General features: G+C 41.6%; 1 protein-coding gene across 5 annotated transcripts in view; it reads left to right on the top strand.

The window, feature by feature from the left end:
- B4GALNT1 (beta-1,4-N-acetyl-galactosaminyltransferase 1) overlaps positions 1 to 12335 on the top strand; it is a 64581-nt gene that overhangs the window by 22090 nt on the left and 30156 nt on the right. For 3 of the 5 annotated variants that reach the window (XM_081936246.1, XM_081936248.1, XM_081936249.1), the window contains exon 2: positions 11705 to 11923. In XM_081936246.1, the coding sequence (XP_081792372.1) occupies positions 11705 to 11923 (219 nt within the window). Of the gene's footprint in view, positions 1 to 2866; positions 2976 to 11704; positions 11924 to 12335 lie in introns of all 5 variants that reach the window. The other 2 variants (XM_081936247.1, XM_081936245.1) reach the window with 1 other exon arrangement.

Here is a 12335-nt window from a genome sequence, read left to right as displayed (position 1 = left end):
CTTTATGTGATGCGGCTATGGTAAACTTTTTTTTTACCTGAGGCGAGGTAGTTTTGAGATAACGACTAAAACAGCCTGAAGACCCACTGTCTAAGCAGTCCCATCCTGTTTTACCTGTTCAGCAAAGCAAGGGCATGGTGAAACTCTTTTTCTCCATCTCCCCTTCACCACCCCCGGAGTCAGACGATGGAGAAAAGGTAGCCCAAGTTTTCATTAGCTTCCTGAGGAAGGAATTAAAATGATTAAAGTTATTAAAAGGGAAAATATAGGAAGTCTATTATTGATGGGGAGAAGAATGTCATTTACAGCAATTTGTACAATCTCTTCCTTCAGTTGGATCTCTTGCAACCCAGGCTAAGACTAATCCAATAGATCTTTTTATTATTAATTTTGTCTTGTGTTTTAATCAAATCTCGGTGCATGCACTTGGTGTTTGGTCTTTATGAACCATGAGGTACACCCATCCACAAGAATCCCAAGAAATTCCTTGACGCCACTTGCGATAGGTTTTTATGTGCTCCCAGGATTTTGTGTGTGTGTGCACATGCATGTGTGCTTCCCTTTTCTCTCAACTCTTCAGTACACAACTAGGCATTTTTTTAGACTTCAGAAACAGGCTGGGAAAACAGAACCCAGCTGTTGCTCAAGGCAACACCAACACAACCCTACCTGGCCTCTTGGGGACAAGCCCTTAAAGACTCAAAGGACAGCGCTGTTTATTTCCCCCCCAATTCTACTCCAACTCCTGTTTGTCTACTATTTTTCTTTGTGAGTCCTACTGCTGGAGAACATTTCTGTTTACCTTGGGCTAGTTTGGGCTGTTTGTGTTTCCCAAACGAACACAAATCATTTACCCACAAACACAGCAACGGTTACTCTGCCCCGGTTGTCATACCTTGCTGGACTGGCTAGGAAGAAATATTAAAGGCTCAGGGCACCAGCTATCCAGGTGCTGGGCATTTGGCAGGCAGTCTGTTTTCTCACACACTTTTTTTCAGGAGTCAAAATCTGAAGAGAGGAATGCATAATTTAGTAATAATAGTAATAATAGGCACCGGGAAAATTGACTATTCAGCAGACTACATTTTCAATATGTAGACAACATAGTGAGGGCAGTGATGGGAAGGATCAATGCTGCCCCATTTTCATCTCATAGAATTCTACTCAAATGGGAATTGTATCTCTATTATCTAATTACATTGGTAAATAATAGAACTGTTTGGGATGTCAGTCTCTCTTTTTTCTTTGAGAACCCTGAAATAACCGAAAGAGAAATAAGGAAACGTTGTGCCCTGTCAACTTCTGTTAGTGCTAGCAAGTGTCAGTGAGTTAGTCAACCAACCAACCAACCAACCAGAATAGAGGTTGGAGGGACCCTGGAGGTCTTCTAATCCTGCCCCCGCTCAAGCAGGAGACCCTATACCATTTCAGACAAGTGACTATTTAGTCTTCTTAAAAACCTCCAGGGAAGAAGCACCCACAACTTCTGAAGGCAAGCCATTCCACTGGTTAATTGTCCTTGCTGTTAGGAGATTTCTCCTTAATTCCAGGTTGCTTCTCTCTTTGATTAGTTTCCATCCATTAGTTTCCATCTGGTGCTTTGGAAAATAAGTTGACCGCCTCATCTTTGTGGCAGCCCCTCAAATACTGGAATACTGCTATCATGGCCCTCTCTAGTCCTTCTTTTCTCTACACTAACCAAACCCAAATCCTGCAACCGGCCTTCCTATGTTACCAAGGTGTGTCCCTCCCCAAGTCCAGCGAGTATGAGTGGAGAGAGCAGGAGTCACCTACTGTTATAAGCCATGATTCTGGCTCTGACTCTGACCTGGAATCTGACAGTCTTGTGCCAGCTGAGCCTGTTGTTCAGGGTGGTCAGCCTCAAGAATCAGGAAGCCAGGATTCAATGGAGGCTGATCAGTCACAAACATCTCCAGCTGCAGAAGTTAGATGACAAAGCAACAACTCCCAAGCCCCAGACCTAGGAAAATCCAGAGGTGAGCAGAGCAATGTCCCTCAGTGAGGCTTCTCATTAAACAAAGGGCAGGGCATGTGCAATTTAGAGATTAACCCTTTCACTTTCTGGGGCCTCCATCTTGTTTATAATTCTTGACTAGTTGACTACCTAATTTGGCACCCTGTGACTCTTAGAACGTATTTGGATTTCTCTGTGGTTCACTGCGCTGTGCTCCACTTTCTTCAGGCAAGCTCTCTTGCTAGGCATTTGACTTGCTCTTATGTGCCTAAAACTGCACTAAATCTGTCAGTTTTAAAATACCTGTTGCGCATTAGCAACATGTGCAATACAAGGTGTGTCTTCTGCCCAAACTCTACTTGGCAACAGAAGGTTTTCAGCGCTGGTTCCAACACAGACAAAGACATTTATGGATGCGATGCAGCAGGAAATGTGATGGATGAAGTTGTCATAGCAACTTTTTTTTTTGCAAATGTCATCTTTTTCCGAATCAGCTGGATAGATGACTGTGCTCCACTCTGTTAATTTCACCTGTTGTACTGGCTGTGCTCCTGAAGCTGTTTTCGAAGGCTGCAAGCCATGGCAGCAATTAAGCCATCTGCTCAGATAATTAATGGGGGGGGGGAAATTGCTTCCCAGGGGTGCAAAAAAACAACAACCAAAAAACAACAACAACCAATCATATGAGTTTTATATTGCAATGTGTTTCATTTCGCAACATCTTCTGTATTGCATGGGTGCAGTCTTTCCTGTGCTGCTACAGATTATTTAAAACATTTAAACGCCCCTCCTTCTGTAAGTGTGATATTTATCTCCCTCAGCAGCTGGCTAAGGGTGATACATATCCACCCAGTGCTTGTTAATAACGTGCATTTCTCTTTCATTCCTGAGTGATAGTCTCGGCGTGTTGTAATGGTGATTGTGCAGGTGGATTCAAAAAAGAATCGCTGCCCAGGATGAGGACAAGCAGAGCCTTCAGCATTTTTGGCATCAGAGTCAGGTAGGCAAACTGTGGAGGACAGAGAGACAGAAACATGTTTTGTGTTGGAGAAATCCCTGATTCATCATCTGTTGTTGTCTTTTTAAATCCTCCGAGTATTCTTCTAGCTTCATTTTTATGGGATCACATGCATAAAACTCTTAGGGGGAAACATGGAGAGGTTTTCTCTTGTAAGGAATTCAGAAATTGCTGGAACAGAGTATTTTTAAAAAAACAGGAACAGAGTTCAGAAATTGCTGGAATAGAGTGGTTACAGAATGGTATAAAAATGCTGGCTGTGCTTTCTAACATCGTGTCAAGGACAATAAAGGGGCCACTTTGGAAATGTTGGGAGGCGAGAAACAAAGATTGGGATGATTAACTTGACTTCATTCAGCAGGGTGTTTGAAGGAAGTAGCAGTACTTACTCAACTCCATTTTGTAAAAGACAGCTAAGAAATGCAGAACACTTTTAGTTTCAGAAAATATATTAACACAATCAAAGGAAGTTGATAATTCTTCTCAACTAATGATTCAAGTCAGTTTCACATAGGAAACAGTACAGAATGATTTGTGTATCGGAAAGGAACTGCACAAGATTAGGTTACAGCAGAAAACCCCCCACAGATTTATGTTCTAGAGGTTTAGTTTGGATAGGAAATTAGATAAGGACTGTATTGCATCTATACATATGTACATGAATGAATACATGTTTAATTGAAAATAATTGATAATTTGAGAAAGAGACACACCAGTTCCTACCAGTTTGGACCCATTTTGCCAAACCGTTAGTGGTTTGGCAGCCTGGGTCGCTGGAACCGGCAGCGACCCAGGTCTGTCACGCCCCCAAACTGGTTCTCCCGGAGTTGCCTTGGTGCTGCCATCTTGTTTTTGGCTTCTGCGCATGCGCAGAAGCATTTTTATAGTACTGTGCATGTGTGTGCTGTGCAACCACTAGCAAACCGGCTGTAGCAGCTGCCGGAACCACCCCTGAGACACACCCATACAGAATCAGAACAAATTGTAATATCTCTTACAGTAATAGAGTTGAATGGATCCTAAAGGCAACAAATTAGACTTGTTTCATTTAATGGTGTAACAAGAGTATAAACCATACCGATATTATTATACAAACATATAATAAACATGTATATTCACTGCCCAGTGCCACCACAGTCTTAATATCTGTTCAAAAATCAGGTTGATAAAAAGGGCTTTTATTTGCTTATCATATTGATGTATCTCATTGTGCTCTTTTTCATTGTTTATTTTATTGTTCTATTGTCTTATGTATGATCTGTTTACAGTCTTTTCATTTCTTCCTTTTGCTGTTAGAGGCAAATAAATTCAACAAATAAATCTATCACCAGTGCCAAAATGTAACTGTATACGTTAAGATACAAATCTGTTTGTAATAATTCTATAGTCATTAGGTAAAATAACAAATTGAAATCCGGTGAGCAACAGGTAACGAAAACATGTTCCTTCCTAGAAAACCCTTCATAAATTAAATCTACACTTTATAAATCCAGACTGAAATTCAATCAAAGGCGTTTTCAGCATACAGTCAATATAGAACAGCAAATTCCAGTTTATGTACCCCATTATCCAACATATCAGCCATCAGGTGTATAGTGTCAGATTATTGCATTTTAAATAAAGCCAAGATTGAAATAAAGAGATCTATACACGATATTACTTTTGATAGCCTGACTAGAATCATAATATTTTTAAAATGTTGGTTTATAATTAGCACACCTAATAGAGTCTTTCTCCATAGTGAGCGGAGGAGTATCCAGGATGGGTTGACCTTGTCCTCTCTTGATTGGACTGAGTCAGATAAGCTCTTTTAGCCACTCCTTGGTCACCAGGCTCCACCCAGTTATCGACTTAGTCCATCAACAGACGGCTGTGTTCATCCTGAGATCATGAAGAAACTTAAAGGAAATATTTTAAATTGCTGCAAAAGCAATCAAAATTGCCTCCACGCTGCCTGATCAATCACTAGAGGCTGAGGAAACCCCCAACGAGGGTAGAAAGTGTGCGCAGCAACCGCTAAGGTGGTGCGCAGCCCAGGTCACAGAGCGAGACCCAGGGCACTAAGTGAGGACTCTCACCATAGACAGGCAAGCGCTCTGCAGAGGCCTCTGCAGCAAGGGCAATGCCCAAGGAGGCTGTAAGGGTGCCGGAGCGCTCTACCGCTCCCCTCGGGTTGAACGACGAACCGCGGCATTTTAAAACGCCCCAGAGCGCCCACGCTGGCAGCAATTGCCAGAGAACAAGATGAGAGCCAGAGAGGCTCAGAAAGAGCTGTGGGAGGCAGGGGAGGCGAGAGAGAGCCCCCAACGGCAGCGGAAGCCGCGCGGCAGCCTGCAAAGGCACAAACCGCTTCCACGTGCCATCAGGAAGAGGAGCTTTTTGAATTTGGAGCTGGGAGCCATTTTGAAACCACGTGGTCCAAGATGGCAGCCGCCAGCAGCTCAGAAAGGGCTGTTTTCACTCTCCCCAGGCTTCAGGAAAAGATCCAGGGCCTGGGGAGGGTGAAAAATGCACCCAACGGGCCAACTGGAAGTTGGTCAATATGTCTCTTTATAATATTTCTAATCAGTAGCTTCTCTTGAAAATTGTGAAAGGTGGACCTTAGTACTGAAATGTCATGGTTTTTGAGCCATGAGGCAGTGCCTCTATTTTTAATCTGTATGCATTTATTATTTAACATGGACTTCTGCTACAGGTTAATTTTTAAAAAGAAACATTGATTATCTGAGGTCTTGATTCTGGTTTCAGAACTGAGGAATGTCAGGGTTTCTCTTCAGTGCTTCCAAATCATTGTCAGCTCTGAGTGTTCATAATATAAAAGCCAATGTGGTCTCTTGTCAGCTCTACATATGCCAGTATTGAGGGTTGGACACAGTGGTGGGTTCCAGATCCCATTGCAACTGGTACGGATAAGAGGTAAGGACACATGCTACATGGGGCTTCCCTTGAAATGCACCCGGAGGCTACAGTTGGTTCAGAACGCAGCCGCGCGGGTAATTATGGGGAGTACTAGGTACTCCCATGTGACACCGTTCCTGCGCGAGCTGCACTGGCTTCCTGTGGTCTATCGGGTGCGTTTCAAGGTTTTGATAACAATCTTTAAAGCGCTCCATGGCTCAGGACCTAGTTACTTGCGGGATCGTATTCTGCCCCATACATCCCTGCGACCAATCCGCTCGCACAGAGAGGGCCTCCTCCAGGTGCCGTCCACCAGACAGTGTCGAGGGGCGGCGCCTAGGAGTAGAGCCTTCTCTGTGGCGGGCCCAGCCCTGTGGAATGACCTCCCTCCGGATATTAGGAATACCTCTGACCTCCGCTCCTTTCGTGTAAAGCTCAAGACCCACCTTTTTCAAGTTGCTGGCCTGGCTCAACTTTGATCCAACTATATCGCTCCTGACGGGTTTTTTTATTTGGGGTATTTTAATTGCATTCAATTTATTTAGGGGTTTTTAAACATTGTGTTTTTACTTGTTTTTATCTATCACTTCACCTCCTCCTTGTATATGTCGTGTATATGTCTTGGTATATGTTTTGTTATATGTATGTCGATATATTTATTTCCTATGTTTTGTTGTACGCCGCCCCGAGTCCTTCGGGAGAGGGTGCGGCTAAGAAATAAATATTTATTATTATTATTATTATTATTATTATTATTATTATTATTATTATTATTATTATTATTATTATTATTATTATTATTATTATTATGCGCATGTGCTGCAGGCATTCATGTGGACGCCGGGCCCCATTGCAACTGGTACAGTTGCAATGGGGCCCGGCGTCCACATTGCAACTGGTACAGTTGCAATGGGGCCCGGCGTCCACATGAATGCCTGCAGCACATGCGCATGTGTCCTTACCTCTTGCGACACCTCCACGAGCCTCCGTGATGCTCCAGCTGCTTGGCAGAGTATCACACAGGCGCTGTGCGCTCCGTGCGCATGCGGCGAAGTGCCAAAGAGCTCAAATACAGGTAAGGAGCTCGGGCGGGCGGGCCCTCTTGAGCACCGTACCGGAATGGTACCCCGTGCTCCGGGCAGGCACCGGTACGCCCGCACCAGGGGGGTACTGCCTGCAACCCACCACTGGTTGGACATTTACAGCTCATCTGTTTTGGAGTGGACTATTAGCTCAAAGCTTGCTGTTTGTTCTTGTTAGAAAATTATTAGCATCAGAGTTCACTGGAGTTCTGAGTAATCAGTTGGAGCTATTGGCCTTGTCCCCTCTCTCTGGGATTTCAAGAGAATGCATAAGCTTCCCGTTTCTCATCATTATCTGGAGTGGAGGTCCAGGCTTAAGATGGCTGAGGGGAAAGACTGTCTGATTGTTGGGGCTGATTGTTTTATGGGGCTGATTGTTAAAATATTGCATCCAAGTAAGTTTAAAGCAAAGTGAGGGAGTTGATGCCAGGTTATTGGCTAGTATCAAGATGAATAGATAGCATCATTCAGCTACCTCTATTTCCAATTCCACCCACAGGTTGGAGTGGGATAAAGAAAGGCACGAAAACCAGACTTTGTGTAGGTAGTGTCCCAAGGGTATTTTTCGAAAAGCAACTGGATTTTCTTGTTTTGACTTTCTGTGGACAAGAAAGTCCAGTTGCCTTTTGAAAAGCAGCTTTGGAACAACCATGGTCTGGATGATTGAAATTCTCCATAGACATGTACAGTACAGATACTTTTTCAATACTAATGAGATGGATGGTTAGAGCTGGATAAGATGAATGTTGTTAAAATAATAGCATTTTATGTTATGAATGATGTATCTATTTATCTTGATACTAGCCAATAACCCGGCATTGCCCGGGTATTTATTTATAGGGAGGAAATGTCCGGACCAAACGTAATTTCTAATGTTGGATTTTCCCCCTTTCCAGAGGGAGCCCCCTTGTGGAGTATTATAAAGCTGTTACCATGATAATTCCACTGTGCTGCACGGTAGAAGCCATTTTATGGCTGTACAGTAGAAGCCATTTTAAGGCACAACAGGCTGTATCTTAACAGAACACACACACACACCCCGAGGGATTTTAGGGGTGTCTTACCCCTACAGTATTTGTTTCCAGAGAGTAAGTAATCTGTGTACCAAGTTTGGCTGAAATTGCTCGAGGCGTTCCAGAGTTATGCTGGAACGAACACACACACACACACACACACACAAACACACACACACACACGAATGTGTATTTGCAAAGAGATTCCAGTGTTAGACTCCATTAGATGGAAGGTATGAATGGTTTTTTTTAAATAGTTCGCTAAAAGGTCTTAAATATTCTTGACCTAAATGAGGTTTTGTTATGATGATGGCAGCTCTCACCTACCAGATTTTCAACTACTATATAATTGGGCATCTATTTTAACAAGTGCATTCATTTGGAATGAAAATTTTTATGAATATTTATCTTTTTTTGCACCTACCTGGAGAGTGAATGTGTAAGACAGGTTTTAGGATCCAGTATGTTGTCTTTCCTGCCATCTATAAAAGCTGCTAAGCACATTTAGTCATTAATTGGTTAAGTTTGATCTGGAATGTGACACTACAATTTTGGAAAGAAATGTTTTTGTTAAGGATGTTTATGTGATAATCTATATTCCTAAAATATGGAATTTGTCATCAGAAGATGACGTTTGATGCCATTAAACCTGGACTATGACCAAGGGAATAATTTTATATAAATAGAAGAAAAATGATTCTCCTGTTTTTATAGATTTAAGATAGGAATCTGCATCATATTTTTGAAAAGTGTTTGATTCTGAAAAGAAGAGTGGTTTATTTCCAAATTACTTAGACTAGAATTAATCCATACCTATGACTAGTATGTAATTCTTTTTTCTTTTACTACTATGTTTGTTTATCTTAATCATCATAATATACTCTTTTTCTTCACTGCATGATTACTGTTTTTTTCTTTTCAGAATGTAGTAATTGTATTCTACTGTCAAAATAATAGGTTATTTTTAGAACTTTATTGAGAGAGAAAGCACGTTTCAAAATTCTGTGATTTACATGGAAATACACAGTTGTTGTTTTATTGGAGTTTTGATGCTTAAACAGAGCCAAGTGTACAAGAATAGAATTTTAAAAATTTAAATTCTGAGTCTTAGAATTAATTCTGAGAATCAGAAGGAAAGGGAGATCATTTGCCTTCTATAGCAAAACACATTGGTTGCACATTGTTAAGCAAGTCAAAAATTCTTGCAGACTTCTACTAATCTCTAGGACAGATTAGGTATGTGGGGAGAAGTAGTCAAAAGAAAGATTGTGTTTAAAAATGAGCTGGAATCAGCCAGGAAATATATATATATATACAAAACTTCTTTGTATTCCATGTTTCTGTCTATTCACAATGTAACTTACCAGTAGTTGGGAAAGAGAAATTAAGTTAGAAAATGTGCTGGATCTGGCTAGGGCAGAATAGTGAGCCTTTTGGGCTCAATGTGTCAAACATTCAGAAAATACTTAACTTGACTCTGCTGGCATCCCCCCTCCCCAAATAAAAAAAATATCTATTTCCCCCATCCTCATCTAGGTCACTTTTCTTCATCTTGGTTTCTTGCCTGCCTTGCCCTTCCTTATTCATGTGTATATGCACACACAGAGAGATACAATGCAAAGAAAAAAACATTCATAAGGGCAGCCTGTCATTTTGTTACTCAGATCCTCTTATGGCCACCGCTGGTGAAATGGTTGGAAGGAATTACCAAATGTGCTCTGGCAGATTTTCCTTAACTTGCTTTCTGAAAAGATCAAATCATGGCAAGTGGACGAAAGTTTGTTAAAACTGAGGTGTTTCGTTACTCATCCAAGTGACTTCTTCAATCAAAAGGAAGATTTAGTATGCAGAGTCAGACAGTCGTTGGAAAGAACCAATTCTTGCCATATAGACTGTGGGCGGTTTCTCCCCAAAATGAAAAGCAACAAATAAATGAAGATTCAATCATCCAGGCCAAAAGTATCTCACTTTTGTATTTTCTTTTGGGGGAGAAACATACCCACCCCAGCCATACAGTCTGTATGGCTGGTTCTTTTCCATTGACTGTCTGACTCTGCATACCCAAATCTTCCTTTTGACTGAAGAAGTCACTTGGATGAGTAGCGAAATGCCTCAGTTTTAACCAACTTTGGTCCACTTGCCATGATTTAACCTTTTCAGATACTTTTGACCTGGATGATTGAATCTTCATTTACATCTTACCTTGCTTTGTTATCCAACTCTTAAAAATAGTTGGAAAAAAACCCTCAAAAATAGCTCTGAACTACCAGTAACCTATTTGGGCATAAATGGAAAAGAAAATGGACTGAGGTTGAGGCAATCTCAGATCACAGTTCTTTCCCCAAGCAATGGGGATGAACAATACGGAAGACAACCAAATGGAATGACTGTTTTGCAGGGATGGCCAAGCGAGGTGGGTTCTCAGCAGGATATTGGCATAGCTGTGCACCGTTCCTTTCTCTCCCTTTGTTCTGATGGAAACAGAGTGGATAAAAATCGATGATTTTTTTTTAAATTAAAAATTATTTTTTTAAAATTTAGATTGGATTTTTTTTATTTTTATCAAATTTATTTTAATAAAATGCTTTTGGAGTAAAAAAAAATCTATCTAAAGATACTTTTCTATTTAAGGTACATTAATAATTTAGTTTATTCAGCACGAAATGGAGCTTAGTTATGTAGCATGAGGTTGTATATTCTGCAATATTTACATTTTTGGTAAACTCATTGAATGGATCCAAGCTCTGAAAGCTGAGATAACATGATGCACTGCATTGATGCATTCACACAATTTCACAGTGACCATGAGATAAATCATAAAACAAAGCTCAGGAATATTCCTTTATCCCATTGTTTTGCAAATCTTATGTACCCTACAAACTGTATGATTGTTTGAAGAGAAATGCATCTGTACCACCAGGCTCTAAGTGTGAGGACGAAGGGCAAGCAGTTAAAAATGAAAGTGAAACCTTCTAAACAGCTTATAAATATAATATTAAAGAGCACCTGTTGCTGCGTACTGAAGTCAGCCAGGTCCGTTCGTGCCATTAGAACGGAGCCAGCTCCTGATTGGCTGACTGTCTGACAGCAGGCTACAGATGGAGGCAGTTAATTCCATTACTGTTACTGTTAGTGTTGAGTCAAGACACCAGGTTACTTATATTGTTGCAGTTGTGAATAAAGGTTATTGCAAAGATAACTGTCTGCCTCTTTGAGACACCCACACATGTTCTGAGTATTGAACACCTGTCATTTCAGATCTATCATGGCAGCACCTGTAAGCAGGCCTGCCATGTCCCTCACCTTGTTGTGTCCCTGCTGCATCACCAACCGTCCCATTAAAGTGAATGGGACAGTTGGTGAGTCAACAGAGGGTCAGAGGTGGAGCTGCTGCGGAACAGAGAAGACAGTTGCTGTTTAAAAATTGTGATTTAAATTGAGTTGATTTAAATCAAGCCTTTTTACTAGTGATTTAAATCAAATCCACCCTGGATGGGACGGGCGAATAAGGGATTCAAAGTGGAGTGGCACTGGGCTGTGGCATGCCAGAAACTGGGTTGCGCAAACAAATGAAGCTCCATCTGTGGGATGCAGGAAGTACATGAAACTATACCCCCTACGTTCTGTGGAGAAAGCTCTCCACTGAACCACTTCCTGGTGCCTCAAATGTTGGAGGCTGCTGTCCAATCTACCCCCCCTCTCTCTTTCTGTGCTCCAGGATGCGTCCTGTCCAAAAGTCCGTGTGTGCACTGATGATAGTGCTGACAGCATCCCTGGCTTTCCTGTACCTTCACGTGTGGTCGCCAAAGCTTTACAGTTCAGTGGATCTGCGACATCGACCTGATCCGCTGCCCGAGATCTTGTTGCTCGATCACCTGCTGGTGCCTCACAAGAAATATGCACACATTGCTTTCCGGATCAAAGAGGAGATTCTGGAGTAAGGCAGAGTCCTTTATTTCCCTGTGGCCCCTATTTCCTAAAAAAAAAAAAGTTGATTTCACATTGTACATTTCCCCTTTTGTATTTTGCAGTGTTTTGTTTGTGTAATTGTGTGCTTTCTTTCTTTTTTTAAATTTGCAAAAGTGGCCTGCCAAGAGGTTGAGCTCTGTTTTCTCCCTTCTCCTGCCTGCCCTTCCCCATTTGTTATTTCTCCTCTCCCCTTCTCTGGGGATTGAGAATCAGATCATTGAAAAGACCGGGCACGTCTGCATATAGATAGTTCTCAACTTACAACAGTTTATTTAGTGACCATTTGAAGTTACAACATCACTGAAAAAAGTGACTTAGGACCATTTTTAGGACCAAGCATCCCCGTGGTCATGAGATTTACGTTAGGATGCTTGATAACT

The sequence above is a fragment of the Natrix helvetica genome (genome assembly GCF_964273705.1).
Source record: "Natrix helvetica genome assembly, chromosome: 1".
Lineage (NCBI taxonomy): Eukaryota > Metazoa > Chordata > Lepidosauria > Squamata > Natricidae > Natrix > Natrix helvetica.
The sequence above is the reverse complement of the archived record's forward strand: the minus strand, read 5'-3'. Positions and strand labels throughout refer to the sequence as shown.